Source organism: Micropterus salmoides, unplaced genomic scaffold (genome assembly GCF_014851395.1).
Source record: "Micropterus salmoides isolate LMB-PRFRI ecotype aquatic unplaced genomic scaffold, ASM1485139v1 Ms_hic_scaffold_10, whole genome shotgun sequence".
Taxonomy (NCBI): Eukaryota; Metazoa; Chordata; class Actinopteri; order Centrarchiformes; family Centrarchidae; genus Micropterus; species Micropterus salmoides.
The window spans coordinates 10,039,519-10,060,405 of record NW_024040041.1 but is presented as its reverse complement, the minus strand read 5'-3'; the positions used below and the strand labels follow the sequence as shown (position 1 = coordinate 10,060,405).

General features: G+C 43.5%; 1 protein-coding gene across 1 annotated transcript; it reads left to right on the top strand.

The window, feature by feature from the left end:
* The first annotated feature begins 1,945 nt into the window (after positions 1-1,945).
* fscn1a (fascin actin-bundling protein 1a) lies at positions 1,946-20,488 on the top strand. The gene is made up of 5 exons (XM_038695350.1): positions 1,946-2,988; positions 14,997-15,153; positions 16,264-16,385; positions 17,402-17,569; positions 18,001-20,488. The coding sequence occupies exons 1-5, from the start codon at positions 2,148-2,150 to the stop codon at positions 18,207-18,209; spliced, it is 1,497 nt and encodes a 498-aa protein (XP_038551278.1). The 5' UTR covers positions 1,946-2,147; the 3' UTR covers positions 18,210-20,488.
* The last annotated feature ends 399 nt before the right edge of the window (positions 20,489-20,887 follow it).

Here is a 20,887-nt window from a genome sequence, read left to right as displayed (position 1 = left end):
AATAATAACAAAGTGGGTCTTATTTAGTACCTATACTGTACTTGAGTATTTTATTTAGTTGTATTTATGTTTTAAATCAGGAAGAAATATACAGCAGGCACTGATATCAGCAGCTCCCAGCCCACAACATTTTATCCTTTAGATGCTAAGTTTGGATATTTCTGACCGGACCTGAAGGCAGCGTTACATTAGATCTGTAGAGTGAGTGCAAAAAAAAATCAAAAAATTCAATAAGATAAATAACAGATGCAAATGTTTTTGTGTAGACTAAAAGGGTTCATTTCAATTTTGTAACTCAGGCTATTAGAAATAAGTATTGCACAACACGAGCAGGCAAAATATATCAGAACAAGTCTGGTGATTTTATTACCATGTGATTCAGGAGCTGAAATTATATAGAAATTGGATTTGTTTGAAGATGTTCTGTCTGGAGATTGGATTTATTCAGACTGCAGGAGAGAGAGAAGGGAGAGATTACCATTGATTGGATTACATTTTAGGGTCAGATTACTTTCCGTTTGCAAAACCCACCAGCATGCAGAGAGGCGAATGAGACACACTGAAGTAGTCTGATGCACATTGGCTGTGACTGACATAATTTATTAATATTATTTATTTATTAAAAAACAAACTCACAGTTTTGAAATTACTTCAGCTTCATTTTTCTGCTGCTCCAGATAGAGCAGAGAAGCAATAATGTGAGATGCTACAAATGTAACTGCTCTGACCAGACACTCGTTTCTTCTTTGATAAAGACGGAAAACGGCATCAAATATTAATAACAATAATAAATTATTGATCCCTTTCAGAAAATTTCCTTTTCCATTTGTATATCAAAAGGTCAAAGGTCAGCCGGGTAGCTTGGCTCAAGGGCACTTCAGCAGAGTGAACATCTGCTGAACTGCAGCTCTGATCCCGAACCTACTAATCTTAGGGACTTCATTTGCATAATGACGCAGGCATAAATAAAAATGTGTGGGTTAATGGAAGTTGCGGACTAAACCACTACTTTGTGCTCATCGCTCACTTTCCCTACAGACAAACAGCAGCCTCCGTGTTGGAAAGAGTACCAACTCTCATGTTACATCACTGTGTGAGAAATGAGTTATGAACAACCTCTGCTTTGTGTGTGTGTGTGTGTGTGTGTGTGTGTTTTAAATAAAAAAGTACTAAATGTGCAGCTGCTGCTGATATGATGACCCCCACGCTTTATATACTTGTGTATACATGCATGTGTGCGTGAGTGCACGCTCTGAGAAGATGCCAGTGTGATCTGTTTGCCCTCTTTGTTTATGGAGCCGGGCCTTTCCTGCCCTCTGATGTGTGTTCTCAAGCCATGAATAGAGCTTTTTGTGCGGACACACACACAATCTGTCCTCATGATTTGAATGCTGAGTCCATCTGATCAGTGAGTGTGAGAAAGAGTGATACGGGTGATATGATGTTATTAGCTGCCTGAAAACAGATTGCCTGTATGTGAATGTGAGTAAAAGGGCATGGTTACTGAGGTTAATGGAGCCCTTCTTCTCTTTAAGTCAAGTCAGATTTATGTAGGCTATAGCCCAATGTCACAAATCTGCCTCAAGGGGCTTTACAGTCTGTAGCTACAGCCTACAAACCTAGGACGGACAGACATGTAGGCTAATAGATGTCATGTGTAGAGAATAGACCAACACAGTAAAAACATTATGGGTTTAGCAGCCTTTACTTATGGATAGGCCTACACACTATTTCCAATCTGATATGACTGGAAGAAGAAGAAATGCTAACTATAAAGAAGTGTAGAGAGAGAAGAGTCAGCAGAGTTTGAATTAAAAGCAGATTAGAGGAGAGAAATAAAACTTGAGTTCATCTCCCAGATTTCAGGCCATCTGAGGGGGCGTGTCCTGCAGCTCAACGTCACTGATGGTTATATAGGCTGCAGCTGTGGCGGCGGGCTCGCGCTGCTGAGACGGGCAGAACACTGAGGACCGGTGGCGCGCGCTCACAGACTCCCACTCAGCCACACACTCCCCAAACAAAGAGAAGCACGCGAGGCAGCACAGCATCCCACCCTTTCAGCCGCGAGCTCACTTGCAGAACCGCCCCCCCCATCCCTCCAAGACAGAACCGGTCCGGTCCGAGGCTCGAGCGCACAGAAACCGACAATGACAGCTAACGGCGCGACTAACGGAACCAGCGACATGCTGCAGATCCAGTTCGGTCTGATCAATTGCGGGAACAAATACCTAACTGCAGAGACCTTCGGCTTCAAAATCAACGCCTCCGCCACTAGCATGAAGAAGAAGCAGATCTGGACTCTGGAGCAGAGCGGCGACGACTCCACCGGGAATGTGTTCTGCCTCAAGTCACATTTGGGCCGTTACATCGCCGCCGATAAGGACGGGAACGTTACCGGAGACAGCGAGACCCCGGGCCCAGAGTGCCGGTTCATCATCACCGCCCATGATGATGGACGCTGGTCCCTGCAGTCCGAGCCGCATGGCCGGTACCTGGGCGGAACCGAGGACCGGATCATCTGCTTCGCCCAGACCGCCTCTGTGGCGGAGAAATGGAGCGTGCACATTGCCATGCACCCGCAGGTGAACATCTTCAGCATGACGCGCAAGCGGTACGCGCACCTGAGCTCCAAGGTGGACGAGATTGCCATCGACCGGGACGTCCCGTGGGGGGTGGACTCCATGATCACGCTGGTGTTCTGCGATCAGCGCTACCACCTGCAGACCGCCGACAACCGCTTCCTGAGGAACGACGGCGCGCTGGTCGCCACCACGGACAAGAGCACGGGCTACACGCTGGAGTTCCGCTCCGGCAAGGTGGCGTTCAGGGACTGTAGCGGCAGGTACCTTGCGCCCTCTGGGCCCTCCGGTACCATGAAGTCCGGTAAGAGCGCGCGCGTGGGCAAGGACGAGCTGTTCGTGCTGGAGCAGAGCCACCCGCAGGTCGTGCTCACTGCTGCCAACGAGAGGAACGTCTCCACCCGGCAAGGTTAGTATAGTGTGTGTGTGTGTGTGTGTGTTGGTATCTCATCCTCTGGCAGAGGAAGGGTTAAAGTGATGGAATGTCAGATTGCATCCCCCTGCAGTTTCCCTGTGTTTCCTGTGATATAGACAACCGGCATTAAAAGAGTCCAACAAAGACTGGGCACAGAGGCCTCAGCCTTGTTAACACACATGCAGCAGCATCATGTGCACGTGTGCCAACATTCAAATGTAAAACAGCCCTAAACTGGCAAGAGGCTGAACTTGCGAGTTTACAGAACAGCTCAGAGGAGAGGAAAGATGTAGTTACACCTCAAACTGCCTCAGTCCTTACATCCATATATTTTCTTGGCACCTTTTAAAAGAATGGGCCCTGATTTATCACTGCATTCATTATTTGCAGCGTAACTTAGTCATGATGCTTTACATAGTTTATTATCCCTTAATCTACACTGAAGCGTTTCACTTCACTCACCCACTGTTGTCTATTGAACAGAACCTCCTGATACCAAAAATCTTCTTCCTGCCGCTGTTTAATAAACAACTTGGACAGAAAAGATGAAGTTAGGGGGTCTGAAAGCAGCTGAAGTCATTGGACAGATTTGTGGTTCTTCATGTGATAGTGATATAAACCAATTAATAATAATTGGGTACATATGATCTGCCGCAGTATTGTTTTATTTCTTCATTCTTTCAGATTGGGTGGGGGGGGTCTGTGTGCGCACACTAATTTTGTGTCTGGTTTTCAGCTGTCAGTGGGCAGAGATACAAGCTTGTCCCTCTACCTTCTTCCTTCCTCACCCCTCCTTACTTTTTCCATCTCTCCCTCGCCATCCCATCCGTTCACCTCTTTCGCTCATTGTGCCTCTACCGCCAATCTTTTTTTGCGTCTCTTTCATCATTTCCCTATGCCTTTTTCCCATCCTCCCTTCACTTCTCCTGCCTCCTCGCCCCCTCCCCCGCAGCTCCTCCAGCCTTCAGGCCTGGCTGCTGTGTGTCTGAGGTGATTATCTGTGGCATCCCTCATGATGATGGGTGTCTAAGTAAATCACCACATTTTTCTAAATGAATCTATCAAAGAAAGATACTGAAATTAATCATTAGCCCTTAAATTAAAGGGGTGTGTGTTTCATGCTCTAAAAGCGTCTTTGAATTGGCACAAAAACATCAGTGTGATTTGGGTAGAGACGAGGAAAATGCCGGAGAAAGCAGAGAGACTGTGGCAGTGACTGTCTGGTGTAATGAAAGATAAGAATATACAAATTGATGCTCTTTAAGTCTATATTTAGAGTTTGGTCAGAGGAGCGTACTTGTGTGAATACTGTGCGGTTTGGTGGTTTTGCGTCCTCCTTTTCAAAAAGTATGATCTCTCTGTCCTTTTGTTTCCCGCTCCTGAGCCTGTCTTTCTGTTTTGTTTGCTTGTCATGGGGATATTTATCCACTTCTCTCTCCAGTCAGCTGCTTTTTCTCCACAAGTGGCGCCCGGTCTCAGACACAAAATGGAAGCCAGCTTGTGTTAAATAAAGATTCACAACATGGAAACATTAGAAATGCTGACTACTTTAAACTGATCTGTTGGAATTAGATGATGACGTCCTCTGTAATGACAGTGAATTGCGCTTTTAATCTCCAAGTCGTGGGGGGAAAAATGTCATTGCTGTCTGAGATATTTTGCTAAATCAGATTATTTCTTTCTATTATGGAGGGTGCAGCTCAGTGAAATGCCACAAACATCTTGCTCCTCCTCATGCTGTGATACTAAAACAACCAAGATTAAAATATTTATTTTGACTGATTTCTCTACACACAAGTAAAAAGTCCTCGTTGGATGTGTTTTGGCAACTTCATCGGGAAAGCTTTTGTACTAACTGGCATTTAATCACTTTTTAATTGAGTAAAATCACCAATCAGTTGCTGATTTCAGCTTCTAAATCTTCATTTTACATTATAACTTTTAGTAGCTGGTAAGAGCAAATAAATCTGGGCTGGATTAATTTTGGTTTTGCTAAATTTAATGGTCATCAGTCAGAACACACAATCATCAGTTGTAGCTCTATATACATTAACAGGAGATGCTCATATGGTGAGTTGCCTCCCCAGAGGTAGAATTGCTCCAGTCCGATAGGCTGGTTAGGTCCTGCACCGATGCTGACCTCATTTAGCAAATCGCTTGATGTGACTGATCCGTATTAAAGCTGATCTGAGTTTTCTTGTCAACAAAGAAAAGTTATGTTTACATTCGGTGTTGCTCACCAAAATGCATTATGTGCATTCTTGAGGTCTAGTAAACCTGTCGAGTGCATTTCCTCCCTGTATTTACTATATATAAATAAAAACATAAATAAAAACCTGCATTGTTCACATCCATGTTTGCTAACTTGTGGTCTTCTTCCCTTTTTGTAGTACATTAGATTTCTTTACGTTTTAACCGATGGCCAATTTTTGCTCAGTTGTATAGTGTGAAACCGGTGGCAGCACTATAACATCCTCATGTATTGATGTCCAGAAATGGTGAAAAATGGCCGTCACAATTTCCCAGATGCCAAATTAACATTTAAAATGCCCAATGTATATTTAGTTGACTATCACAGAGGACTAATAAAACCTGCAAATATTCTCATTTGAGAAGCTAAAAACAGTGAATATTTTCCAATTTTGCTCAAAAAATATTGGATTAATATTTTTTTGCCGACAGACTGATTAATTGACAGATTGTTCCAACGCTAAAAAAAACTAAAAACCAGTGGCGAAAAAAGTAACGGGGACATTTTGAATTGAATTTCCATGTGACCTACTATCCACCATCAGCTGACTCGCTTACTCAGTTTTCAGTGCCACAGCAGAACCTGGGGACATTTTAGTGTTCATAAAAATAATATAACATGAAAATGATCCGCGCAGTAACTTAACAGATCTGGGGAAAACTCCATTGATATCTAATCGGTCCTCAATATCAGCAGATACCTTGACCTGATATCTAAATTGGTAATGAGTAAGAAAAAGTTGTATCCGTGCCTCCCTAATCAGAGGTCACTTGCTATGATGCCTTGCTTAAGGACACTTGTGCTCTCAGTCGACCACCCTGCAGCTCCAATCTGTCGATAATGAGCAAGAGGTCTGAACCTTTTAGAGGAAGACCTCATTCCTCCAACAACTGGATGATTGTGATGCGGATTAAATGTAGAGTGGAATTAAACCAGCTCCAGATGTTTTACGGACTGACAGCTGCTATTTGCCTCGCAGACCTGAACCAAGATGGCGGCTGAAGTTGGCTGGGTTTCATTAGCAGCCGAAGGTTTTTAATGCGAGCCAGCTCAAGTGGGTCAGTCCAAAAGCTGCTTTGTATAATCAAAATTCATTGTCTTTGACTCATACTTAATTCTTATTGATCAAGGCCAAGATCTGCCATTTAAATGTATTGGTTCCCATTTTTGGGAACGCACACCAGGGAACCTGTCCTCCTAATGTCATTTATAGCTTTTCCTTAAAGTAACTGTTTTTACTAGTTTGAGCTTTACATAGGAGGTCATTGGAGCAAAATGAGCAGTCAGACAGGTTTTACACAGGTCCACAGGAGTTTCAACTGCAATATTTAAACCATTTGAAGTTTAAAACCGCTCTGATTGCTTGTGGCATTTATTCTCATGTACTTCATGTGTTAATCTGCTGCATTCCACACACCTAAACAATGGAGCTGGTAAATAAAGTAATAAAAAATGCTGATTTTTCCTTTAAGTCGCTCTAATTGACAATATTAAAACAAACCAACTGACCTGACTGCTAATATTTTAAGGTCATTGCAGTTAATCATGAGTTGTCTGTTTTGTTGTTATGAATCCAAAATGCTGAAAAGAAATCACAAGGAATAAATTTTTGGACAGTGATGCTGCCAGCAACCTTTTAATTCCTCTGACATTTTATTTCTGTGTTCACATCTATCATCGTTGCTTGCCAGTCACATGATGCTATAAAGTGGGTTTCTTTTTTATTTATTTATTTTTTTCAACCAAAACCCTAAATAAATCCATTTAATTCAGCCTTAATGAAGCATGCGGAGTTGACATGTAGGGAACCACCAGAAACAAGTCTAGTAACAAGTAATATTCAATGCACATTACAGCAGTCCTCCTGCTTCTGCTGTCCTCTAATTTGTGCGTGCACCTTTTGTAACAGCCATTAACTGAACCCTTGCTTGTTTCCGGACCATAACATCCACTCTCATCTCTGGAACGGAGATGGTCACAAATTCCCTGAGAGACTGTTTAACGACTGAGACACTTACCAGTCAGTTAGCCTGCAGCTCAATGGACTGTTCTGCCCCTAAACTGTAGCGCAAGTGTGAGTGAAGACCGAGCAACGGTTTGTCAACTAAATGGATGAGAGCACATCATATCCATATGGCTACTGGTGTGACCACTGAGTGCTGACTGCTCTTTGTAAGTGATGGTCCTCTCTGAAAGCAAGGATGAGGTGGCTAACGTGGAGATGACAGTCCTGTGGTGTTTCATTGTTTTCAGCACCTGCTTGTATATCTGGAGTGTGATCCCTGTTGGGACAGGGCTGGCTTTTTGTGTCAAATATTTAACATCTAATGACGTGGCAATAAGGCAGCGCACCTTGTTGCATCCTGTGACTAACTTCCTGTGAAAAAGAAAGTGGATTAACGAGACTTGGTTAATATGACTAAAGGCACATGAAAAGATTCACAATGCTAAGCAACTCTGCAAAGGTCAAACGTTTTAATGGAATAGTTTGACATTTAGGGAAACGGGCTCAACTGCTTTCTTGCCCATAGTTAGTTGAGAAGATTGCTACCACTCTCACATCCGTCCTTTAAAGATCAAGCTACAGCCAGTTAGCTTAGCTTAGCATGAAGACTGGAAACAGGACAAAACAGCTAGCCTAACTCTGTCATCTGTACAAAAAAACAACAATTATGTGCAGGACCATTTCTTGGTTGTCACTGCACCCGGTAGGTGGATTGTGTTGCCTTTGGACAGAGTCAAGCTAGCTGTTCTCCCCCCTCATGTGTCAAGCCTTAATGCTAAGCTAAGGCTGCTAACTGTAGCTTTGTGTTAATCGTACAGACAAAAAAGTGGTATTGATCTTCTCATCTAGGCTAACTCTCTCTCATTTCCCTAAATTTTGAACTATTCTTTAACTGACTTTTGTAGGTTACAGTTGCTAAAACAGCCTCTCTTTATTCAGATATACAGGTTATTGTTGGAAAACCAGCACAAAGTAAACAATCACATTAAGATTTTACATGAAAATTAAATGGTATTAAATCAAATAGTTGTCACTGACTGGCTATGGTTGCCTGGCCCGTTTCCAGTACAAGCTCAAAAGTGTTGAAAATCAGTCAAATCAGAGTTATAAGCATGCCTTTAATCGTGTGTGTGTGTGTGGTAAAGGGAGGAGCAGAAACTGAGGCTCCATGTTGTGTCTGGCCATGATTCAGGCCCCGACACCCTTTCTGTATCCTTCACCTCCCCGCTGGCAGGAAATGAGAGACGAGACGCACAACTCCGACCTTGGCTGGTGTGTGTTAATCCCTGCAGGGTAAAGGGTGGTGATTTGCCTCCCTACAACACATGACATTCTGCACACACACTCACCCAATAGGAAAAAAGAGAGGATGCCATCAGTTTATGCATCCTTGGTAGTGTTTACTGGCATGCTGACTCTATAATGTGTTTATAGACCCTCAGTATGTTTGTGTGTTTTCACACTGTCAGAGTGTGTGTGTGTGTGTGTGTGCTGGGAGCATGCCAAGGGAGCTGCCTCATGTCAGCTGCAGAGCGCCAGGGAACCTCTCCCCCTTTTAATGTCGTCTACTTTATTATAGGTTAGGCTTTGTCTCCAGTGTGTCATCCTGCTGCTCTCTGGGTGTGTCTCCTCACTAATGCCCACTAACTCGCAGTCCTACTTTACTTCAGTCAATTTTGCAACACACTGAACACACAACGGGGCTTGAAATCAATTTACCAAAAGATTTGGGACATCTCCCGGCACAATACTGTATCTGACATGTCTGACCTAATTTTAGAAGATTTTGTTGCATTTATTAGAGGAAGTGGGAGTATTAGAGTTCAGTTTGTCCATACTGTATAAGCAGTGGTGTTACAGTATTCAGTGTGTAGGCTGTCTGGCTGGCCTGTCATACTGCATGCATGCGTTTGGATCAGAACAAAGCCTGATGATCTGGCTGACTGTTTGTGCCCCAGCTGGTCGCCTCCTCAGTCAGGCCTGCTGAACAATAGGAGACGCACACAAACACACACAATTGCACTTGATACAATCGCGTGCTTTCACAGCAGGCCTCTGGTGCTGGCTCGCAGTAACCGGGGCCAACAATCTGTGCCTGCCGCCATCAGGCTGAATGCGGTGGGTGGGGTGGACAGAAAGACGGAGGGGTTGTTTTCAAGAGTGTGTGTGTTGTGCCTTACATTTGGTGTGGTTTGGGTGGATTCTGCATGTGTGGTCACTACCTTTTGCTGTGGTTTGCTGAAGGGGGACTCTGAGAGTGTGTATGAGTACAGAACCTTTCATCCACCTCCATTAACCATGTGAGCTTCACCAAGTGATCAGTATAGAGATATCTGGGCAACACATACGCGCGCACACACACGGAGAGATGAAGCCCGCCAGACAGCCTCAGCTTCTCTCTGGGTCACGGCTCAGGCTCTACAGGTGTCGGGGTGGGAGTTTTGTCTGTCAGTCTTGTATATTCATGTTGTGTGTGTACCCGCCAGTATTTTTTGTTCCATGTGATAACTTGTGTTTCAAGGTGCGAGGAAAGATGAGACACTAATAAGTAACTAAAAAGCCTCTTGACTGTAGTGAAACGTTTCCTCCTATCCACCATATGCCCGATACAACAGACCAAGTCGTATCATCTGACTTCCTTTAAAACATACAGGATTGTAAATTATACTGATGAGAAAAAGACTCGCCCACTAATATTCAAAACAAAAACCAAAACCAGCTCAGTGAACGGTTTTCTGCTTTTCAGTTAACAATGAAGCATGTAAAGTGTTCTCTTTTTAGTTTCCCTTTGTCTCATGTGTGGAAAAAGTAACAGCTCCAGGATGCTGATGGACTTTAACTAGTGTGGAGTTTTTCATTTTTATAAAAAAAATACTTAAATACATTAAACATCTATTAAGATTTTTGATTTTACAAAAATCGAATGAACTGTTTAACGAACAGCTGAATTCCACACAGAACCCAATCACAGAAATAAAGAAAACATTAAGGATAATAAGGGATATTTTTAGACTTAACTCCTCAGAAGCTGATCCTTTCTGCTGATAATTTCTGTTGAGTTGACGCTTTACTGCCAGAAATACTTGTGTGTATATTTAACTTTATTCTTAAGAGCTAAATGTTTAGACCATGAGACAAATGGATCTTGGCACTGGATCCAGTACAAGAGAAGTATTTTAGTGTGAGTTAGTTGCGCTGTCGGGGCAGAATGTCTCCGGGATACATCACATTTCTTAATAATTTTCGAAAAAGGCAGTAGTTTTGGGAAAATATACACTGCTCAAAAAAATAAAGGGAACACTAAAATAACACATCCTAGATCTGTATGAATGAAATAATCTCATTAATTACTCCTTTCTTTACATAGTTGAATGTGCTGACAACAAAAACACACAAAAATTATCAATGGAAATCAAATTTATCAACCCATGGAGGTCTGGATTTGGAGTCACACTCAAAATCAAAGTGGAAAACCACACTACAGGCCGATCCAACTTTGATATAATGTCCTTTAAAACAAGTCAAAATGAGGTTCAGTAGTGTGTGTGGCCTCCACGTGCCTGTATGACCTCCCTATAATGCCTGGGCATGCTCCTGATGAGGTAGCGGATGGTCTCCTGAGGGATCTCCTCCCAGACCTGGACTAAAGCATCCGCCAACTCCTGGACAGTCTGTGGTGCAACGTGGTGTTGGTGGATGGAGCGAGACATGATGTTCCAGATGTGCTCTATTGGATCCAGGTCTGGGGAACGGGCGGGCCAGTCCATAGCATCAATGCCTTCCTCTTGCAGGAACTGCTGACACACTCCAGCCACATGAGGTCTAGCATTGTGTTGCATTAGGAGGAACCCAGGGCCAACCGCACCAGCATGTGGTCTCACAAGGGGTCTGAGGATCTCATCTCGGTACCTAATGGCAGTCAGGCTACCTCTGGCGAGCACATGGAGGGCTGTGCGGACCCCCAAAGAAATGCCACCCCCACACCATTACTGACCCACCGCCAAACCGGTCATGCTGGAGGATGTTGCAGGCAGCAGAACTTTCTCCACAGCGTCTTCAGACTCTGTCACGTCTGTCACATGTGCTCAATGTGAACCTGCTTTCATCTGTGAAGAGCACACGGCGTCGGTGGCGAATTTGCCAATCTTGGTGTTCTCCGGAAAATGCCAAACGTCCTGCACGGTGTTGGGCTGTAAGCACAACCCCCACCTGTGGACGTCGGGCCCTCATACCACCCTCATGGAGTCTGTTTCTGACTGTTTGAGCAGACACATGCACATTTGTGGCCTGCTGGAGGTCATTTTGCAGGGCTCTGGCAGGGCTCTGGCAGTGCTCCTCCTGCTCCTCCTTGCACAAAGGCGGAGGTAGCGGTCCTGCTGCTGGGTTGTTGCCCTCCTACGGCCTCCTCCACGTCTCCTGATGTACTGGCCTGTCTCCTGGTAGCGCCTCCATGCTCTGGACACTACGCTGACAGACACAGCAAACCTTCTTGCCACAGCTCGCATTGATGTGCCATCCTGGATGAGCTGCACTACCTGAGCCACTTGTGTGGGTTGTAGACTCCGTCTCATGCTACCACTAGAGTGAAAGCACCGCCAGCATTCAAAAGTGACCAAAACATCAGCCAGGAAGCATAGGAACTGAGAAGTGGTCTGTGGTCACCACCTGCAGAACCACTCCTTTATTGGGGGTGTCTTGGTAATTGCCTATAATTTCCGCCTGTTGTCTATTCCATTTGCACAACAGCATCTGAAATTGATTGTCAATCAGTGTTGCTTCCTAAGTGGACAGTTTGATTTCACAGGAGTGTGATTGACTTGGAGTTACATTGTGGTGTTTGTGTTCCCTTCATTTTTTTGAGCAGTGTACTTATTTGCTCTCTTGCCAAAGGTTAAATGAGAGGATTGATATCACTCATGTCTGCACAATATATATGAAGCTATGGTCAGGAGTCAGTTGGCTTAGCATAAAGACTGGAAACGGGGTAATGCTATAGCATGGCTCTATCCAAAGGTAACACAAATCTACACACCAGCAGTTCCAAAACTCACAAAATAATAAATTAACATGTTATACATAGAGACTCGTAACTCATTCAAACTCAGTGTAAAAATGACAATTTGCCATTTAACCAGTAACTTTCTGGAGAATGCACTGGTTGCCAGGTTGCCTCTTGTAAAAACGGTGAATTTATTTTTATGATCTACTGCAAACAAATGTGGTAGTTTTTTGTGCAGCCCTGGTGGCGGTTCATCTAATGGAGACTGTGTTTTAGATAATTTTTTTTTTTTTTATTCAAATGATCTAACAATTTGTTTTGATATATCACTTGACATTTAAAGGGTACTTTAAAGTTTCTTTAGGTTTTGAATAATGACTTTAATTTTTTTTCTCAGACGTTTTGTGCCATTTTTGGTTTAAACTCATTCGTGATGCAGGTAACCCCATGGTCAGTTCCTGGTGGGTAGAAACAGATGCTTTACACTCTCTCCTGCCACGGTAATAAATGGTCTCTCCCGTGTTACTGTACTGAGGGTCCGAGGGTGTTGGCTGAGCAAGAAGCAGCGAGGATTAGAGGACAGTTCAGCAAGGGTACTGATGATCCTGGAGGCAAGCACAGTCTGACCCTTTTTATTTTCTCCTTTTCACTGTCAACTCCTCCTCGAACGTGTTCCTTCCCTCCTTGTCTGTTGCAGCCCCTTCGCACCATGTGGTTCCCATTATGGCCTCTTATTTTCCTTCTCAATCATCTGTGTGTGTGCGTGCGTGCTCGTTCGTACATGTGCATCCCCACATATTTCTGCAGAAACTCAATCTGGCTGCAGAGGCTAGAGTTCCCAAGTTGACTTTAGCAGGGACTCAACTACATCTCACTCCACTCCTGTTTTCTGTGAGCATTAACTCTTTTGCAACTATTACCTTAGGTAATACTGTGTATTATATGGTGGTGGTGTTGTTGTTATGAAGTACATCTTTGACTTCAGTTGGAGACAAACGATGTACAGCTTGTATTAAGACGTGTTGTGTGAAAGGGAAAAGGAAATGCTGATGAAGGGTACTGTGAATGAACGTTTTTGACCTTTAAAAAAAAAAAAAAAAAAAAAGGTCCCCTTCAGAGTCATTAATAATTTGTTTGGACAGCATTCTAGGTCATTTTCTTTTTTTTTATGTAGGCAGTGTGACCACTGCAGCCAGTTGTTTGGGCTGTAAGAGAACAAGAAACATGGAAAAAGAGAAATAAAGTGGGGGGGAGGGTGTCACACATGAAACGGGAGAGGGATGGGGGAACACATGAGCGTGTTTTATCAAACACATCTTTCTTTCTCTCTCGGTCTTGTTCTGCGCACATTTACACAGCAGTCCAACAGACAGTCCATCTCTCTCTCTATCCAGCCCTTCAGCTATAGGTCCATCCATGCCATGACCTCATCATATACAATAGCGCGCATTGTGCTGCATAAAGCGTGTGTTAGGGGAGTGGTACGCTGGAGTTTTGTGTATATGTCTAGATCATATTTTTGACTGATGTTTGTTTATCTCTTTGTTGCTCTTAAGTGCCTTAGTAAGGATGATGTGAATTTAATAGAGAGGTCTGGTGTTCTGTAAACATACAGTTGAGTGTGTGGATGCACGCACGCACGCACGCACACATACAGACCCGCACGCTTGCCTTTAAGACTGACACTAAATCTGTAGCTAAAGCAGATTTAACCCCCCCCCCCCCATTATTAATTAATTGGTTGGTTAAATTTTTCTGATTGATCAATTTTTAAATGTTAAGTCTAGTAGTCCAACACTGAGAAATATTCCAAGTTACCGTGTAAAAGACTTACATTTACATTTTATATTTGATCTCGTGATCTATCTGAACCAGAGAATTTTCTGACATTTTGTGCCATGCTGCCAGCCAATGTCAGGCCACCATTTTGTTTCTAACTGAAATATCTACCCAACTGTTGGATGGATTTTCATTCACTTTAGTAAAGAGATTGATGCCAAGAGGATAAACCCTAATGACTCTGGTGATCCTTTTACTCTACAGTAATCACCAAGTCAAAGTTTTACTGTATACAGTACTTTGGTTTATGACCTAATTCATGCAAAACTGACATTCAGCCTCATTGTATTTTGTGTTTAGTGCTAAATATTAGCATACTAACATGCTAAACTAAGATGGTGAACATGGTAAATATTAAACCTGCTTGCATTATCATTTAGCTCAAAGCACTGCTGTGTGTGTGTGTGTGTGGGGGGGGGTGTATACACAGCCTCACGGAGCAGCTAGCATGGCTGTAAACTCGAAGTTGTAAAGGCTTAATAAATGACCAAACACATTAATATTATATAAACATGAATTGTTGCAGATGAATTGGTTCAGCTCCCTCTGCTGCTGTCTAAGTTCACAGTAGATTCCAGTGAAGTGAATATTCTTGTGGTTTTTTTCTGTGTTTTGTGACCGTCCACCATGATGAGTAATCTTTTGATCTGTAGTGGGGTCCGTCTGGCCTGTGACAGATGTGGGTGAGTGTGCAGCTGTGTGAAATCCCCCACTAATCCAAGCCGTCTGATGTTGCTCATTTAGTGTGTCTGATGCTGACCAGGAGATGTGTGGGTATGTTAGAAGTTCATACCTCACAGTGTGGGTGGGTGGACTAGTGTTTGTCATCTTCTGTTGGACTCATGGTTGACCCACTAGCCTGTATTTTAGCTAAAACCCCATTCTCCCAACTATCTAAATCCGCCCAGGTATGGACCTGTCAGCCAATCAGGACGAGGAGGGCGACCAAGAAGTGTTCCAGGTGGAGATTTGTCGTGAAAACAGGAAGTGTGCGTTCCGGACCGCCGCTGGGAAATACTGGACACTGACTGCCAACGGCGGCCTGCAGTGCACCGCCTCCACCAAGTAAGCGTCACACACGTCACTACAATGTCTCAACAAAAATCGACCACAACCACACCTGCTCAAATATGTTCACTCACTCACCAGAGGCAGTGACTGTGTGTGTGTGTGTGCACTTGTCCTTCACAGCTCCTAGTCTGTAGTCCCTCCGGTAATTTGAGCTGTGACATGATTTATGAGTTTTACTGTAGGAGGTTTGTGTGTATTTGGTGGTGTGTGTTTGTGGGGGTGGGGGGGGTGAAGGATGAAGAGTGAGCGATGTCATGGCTCTGGCATGTTGGGGGAGACGAAGTGTGTTTCTGTGCGCCCTCAACCTATAAAGAGTGATTTTCTTTAATGTGCAGTGGTTGGTTCAGCCAGAGAGCTGACCTGTGACTTTGTGCTCCTGGATGATATCCCTGTCAGGCCCCAAACAGATTCAGGAGTAGGTGCTTAGACTACTCTTGTCATCTTTGTCAGTATTTGGTTCCATTATTGTGTATTTAAAAATTACCTTTTATTTTGAAAATCTCATTGTTTCTAATGCAAAGACGTTGTGCAGATGCGCAGGAGTGAGACAGAGCACAACAAAACCTGATCCAGTATCCGATTGCTCAAAGAAGCATGTGTCCAGAGTTAACTCAGACAGTAATTGACACGCTGCAGAGTGCTCTGCAGGAAGGTCACCAAATTCCTCCATCACATTCTTGAGATTTAACTGTTCACTCCTCGCAGATCTAACAAACATCTTTTCCGAGTCCTTTTGTGGTTTGTGGAAACGATTTGGAGAATGTTTCAGAGCTTCTCTAATAAAATATAGTAAGGCGAAATGAGTTTGGTGCTGGCTATGCAAGGAAATAAAACCCTCCCCTATGCCAAGTGAAAGGGTTAACAAGCTACTTGATTCAACTTAACCCAAGACTACAAGTGAAGCTTATTCCTCGACCCCTGAGCCTACTGATCCAATTACCCAACGATTACTCCAGTTCTGGATAAAGCAGCTGGGTGCAGTTTTCTGATCAACAGACTGTGTTTGTACCTGACACTCAGGTGCTACTGGATGTCTAACTGCTGTGTAAATTGTTATCCTTCTCACCTCCCATGCCTTCACTTTCTCTCTTTCTCTCTCTGTAGGTCAGCTAATTGCTACTTTGACATTGAGTGGCGTGGGAAGAGGCTGACTCTCCGGGCTGCTAATGGGAAGTATGTCGCCGCCAAGAAAAACGGCCAGCTAGCAGCCACCATCGACTCTGCCGGTTGGTGAGATTTGTTGATTCAGCCGTTCAGACACTGACATGTAGCTAACTGATTTACTTTTCAGTGGAGGAGGGATGAGTAGAAGTTCACCACAGTAAAAGACAGGAATGAAATCATGGCTAGATTTTCCAGTTGTTTCTAAGGCTTCAGCACTTCTGAGCAGAGTGGGTCTGTTTCGTAATAGCGGGATGCTTACTCTTTGGGAAATCAGCTTTGTTGCAATCTTTTTGTCTGTTCTTTTGCCACGTTTCCTTTTTAATTAATCACGTGGAAATGTCACTAGAAAACGGAGTATGTAGAGTCTCTGAGGAGCTTGCACTGTGACATCAAAAGAGGCGGAAAGTCGCATTTAAAGCAACTTTATACTTGTACTCCACTACAATTCAGAGGCAAGTATTGTACAAGAGACTTTTCCCCTCTAATCTTTTTAGACTGTTTCATTGAAATACCAAAAAACAAAGACAGATTGGTAGAAATCTTGGACAAAATTACTTTTATAAAGTAGTTAAGACTAGCGTCATGTTGATTAACAAAAACTTTAAAATGATACTTACACATTTATATCTGTATAAACAATCTATCTGTCACAGGGGATATTTTACTGCAGAACAAGTAGTTTTACTTTTACTAATAAAACTTCTGTACTTTCACTTAAACAGGATTTTGAATGCAGGACATCTACTTGTACAGAACAAAAGATTTGACCATAAGAACACCTACTTTCATTACTGTTGTCCTGTGTGCTGCAGCTTCTGATGAGGGAGCTGTCAGCGACCACAGGGCTCTTTAGTTGCTTTGCATACATTTCAAATGAGCGAGATGAAAACCCAGTGCTTTAAGCTCAAGCGCTGAGCCGCAACGAAATGCACAACATGGTCTTCCAGAGCAGTTTGAGTGTTTTTGAAGGTACCGATTCTCAAATTTTAGATCTTAAAACCAAAGTGTTGTGTAATTAAATGTACACAGTGAAACAAGCTGTAGTTTTTACACTGTTGCGTCCTTTGTCTGTCTCCAGGTGAGTCTGAGGAGTTTCTTATGAAGCTGATTAACCGCCCGATCATTGTGCTGCGCGGGGAGCACGGCTTCATCGGCTGCAGGAAGGTGACGGGGACGCTGGACTCCAACCGCTCCTCCTATGACTACTTCACTCTGGAGTTCAGAGACGGCGCCTACAGCCTGCAAGGTCAGTGTAGGATTTTAGCAGATAGACGCTCCGTGTCTTGATGAAGGACATGTTTGCTATTGTGTGATGTAAAGCAGCATTACGCAGCTGGGAGAATGGTATTGCTTGTCGGAGCGTGTGTAAGGACCTCCCTCAGGCGTACAAGGGATTAAATAATTTTCTCTTTAAGGGATTGTCATTATGGGTTTACTCTCATGAAGCATTTGTGCCAAAAAGGGGGATTTGATTCGGGTAATTTCCCCCGCCTTAACATTATGTAATTCAAACAAAGCAATTTTAAGCTGGATCTTTTGTTCCCCCCTCCATTTTTTTTTATTCACACCCTCCCCCACCTTTCTGCCACACAATACCTCCATCTACACACTCCCTTGCTTTCACCATCTTGTCTCTGTCTAAACTCTGTTCCTCCTTAATCTCTTCTCCTCCGGCAGACTCGACGGGTAAATACTGGATGGTGGGTAACGAGCAGTCGGTGGTGAGCAGCAGCGACACACCTGTTGACTTCCTCTTTGAGTTTTGCGACTACAACAAGCTGGCCATCCGCCACGCCGGCGACAACAAGTACCTCCGTGGCGACCACGCCGGCGTGCTGAAGGCCAACGCCGATGACCTGGAGACCGCCACGCTCTGGGAGTACTGAGGGAAGCTAGGATGTGGTCACCCACTGCTGCGATGCTGATAAATGAAGTGTGGTGACGCAGCACTACCCGTCCATACACCTACCTGTCCCCCACTCACCCTCCCGTCCATTCCTTATATTATATCCTGTACTTATGACTTTATGTATTGATAAACTGCACAGAGAGAACAGAAATGATAGAAAAGGGGAGACACTCCTGTCTGCCCTGCCTCCCTTTCCTTCCCTTTATCCTTCCTTCCTCCCTTTCCCAGCTCTGCTCTGCAGCGCCAACCTTTCTGTTGCCATAGTTACCATGGGGCTGTGCACTTTTTTTTTTTTTTCCTGCTCCTATCTGGTTCGCTGCTTGACCCGCCACTCACACTCCTCCTCGCCTTACGATTGTGCCGTCCCTCTCCTAGAACAGAGCAGAGCTACATTAAAAGAGCCCTCCCCACCTGGGTTAACCCCCTCGTCTCTACTCTACTGGTCTCTATTGTCTGTGTGAGCAGCGCATGGTGGCAGTATTTATGGTGTCTGACCTGGTCAGCTAGATCTGTTTCTACCTGAACTAATCTACCAAAACAGATCCGCCACCGGATAAAATCTACTTCAGCTGCTTCCTGTCAGCTGGATATAAAAGGTGGAGCATGAGGGTCTTTTTTTGTGTCTGGCTCATGTAGAAGCAGATTCACGTAGGACCAGGCCTAGTGTGTTTGTTTTTAAGAGCAGGCCCTGTTGCCTCTGTGTGATGACTGTGATATAACTGGAGTGGATCTGATGAGGATGATGATGATGATAAAGATATTGAAGATGGTGTTACTGACGGGTTTAACCCCCTTCCTTCATCTCAACTGTAAAATTTTCAAATGTAAACCAGTTTCCTGTGTTGTTCTCTAGCTGTGTTCTCATTGGTTGGCAGGGATTTTCCTGGACCAAACAGGATATAGGAAATTAAAACATAACCCCGCCCCTCCCCGCAAGCTAAACCTATTGTCCCGAGAACATTATAAAGAAAATTTAAATGGTGCGGTCACACATATTTACTGCACTCACCTGTCTTACCACTGACACACAGTTGGGGTCCTTTCTTTTTCTATGTCCAAGGCACAGACATTATCATGGGTAGGCGTACAGTAACCATAGCTAGAGTGAAATGATTTATAGACCCTTTTGAAAGCTGCTTTTTGAATCAATCAACCAAACTTAGACCTCAGCCTTTATCTACACCAAACCTTTGATACTGGATTAACAAACTTATCATCTCACAACTGACTAAACTGGAACCTGGTGCTACTAACTCCTACAGTAACTCGTGACACGTTGAGAAATGCTACAGGCCCGTCGAGCATCTCGCACACTGCACAGACAGTGATTTCCTGCTGCGTCTCTGCCCCTGCACTTGAGAGCTTTGCCATATGACCGAAAAGGGCTGCAAGAGTACCCATAATACCCTAAACCTGCTTCTTCTTTTGGTTTTAATTTCTGTCTAAACTTTAAGTATCACGACAGCCTTCACAATGATATGTGACCTATTTAGTTTTTGTTGGATTTTTCTGTTTGTTCCTTGCCAGTGAAGGTGGGGAAGGGATAGGTTTAAAAAAAAGAACAGAAAAGAAGCAGACTTTTGTCGTCCTTTTTAACTGAAATGTCTGTTATGCAGTCATGTAGCACATTGCACCCATGGGTCCTGCCCTCTTTGATTCTCTACCCTTCAGCAGCCTGCTTTCTCCATTACCCATTGAAGCAGCAATGGTTTCTGTTTATCTTAAGATTATCGTGGCATGTGGCCCTAACTGTTTGGGCTCTTTAACCCATCATCGTAATCACCAAGCATTCCTCTGATGTGAAAGTCAGTAGGGAAAACCAATCATTGTAGCTCCATGAAATGATCCATGATTGTAGCCAGCTCCTCACCAAGTCCGTCCAATTTTCCCTCTGAAGTTTTGACCGTTTTTGCATGAAGGGTTGAGAATCTCAAGCGACTAAAAGGAGCAGTTATCCTCGGAGAAACAACATCTCCAAGGTAACAAGACCAAGGCTTAGACAAACGGATGTGGAAGGGTAAACATGTGGTAATGACTGTGCCTTACTCTTGAGTTTTTGGGCAGTAGGAAAATAAAAGATAATAAAAAAAAAAAAATTAAAAAAAGAATGAAAGTCCACATCTTTGCTTTGTATAACTGGAACTTCTTTTTGTATTATTATTTTGTATAATTTTTTTGATATTGTGGATTAATCTCTCTTGTGCCATTAGTTCACCTGAAATCCAACGACCAATAAAACTGGGATTTGGAACGCTACATGTCTCTTTGTTTGTCTCTGGTTCACTCAAACCCTGATGTTCCCACTTGTTTCTTTTATTAAACTACCAATTTTCCCACAGGAACACATGCTGAATGATCTGAGAAAATCAAAACTTGAATTAAATGAAATTATTAATAAAAAGAATGATCATACCTCTCCCTCGCTATTTGCCACTTTTATAGAACTACTAGCAGCTGCTATCAGACAAAATAATATTAAAGGAATTCAAACAGAAAATATACACCACAAGATAAGCTTTTATGCAGATGATGTATTAATTTTCCTCCTAAACTCACAAATGTCTCTTTCTGAGACAATCACACTTACAAATTCTCATCCATCTCAGACTTCTCCATTAACTGGAGTAAATCCATAGTTTTACCTGTAAAGTGTGA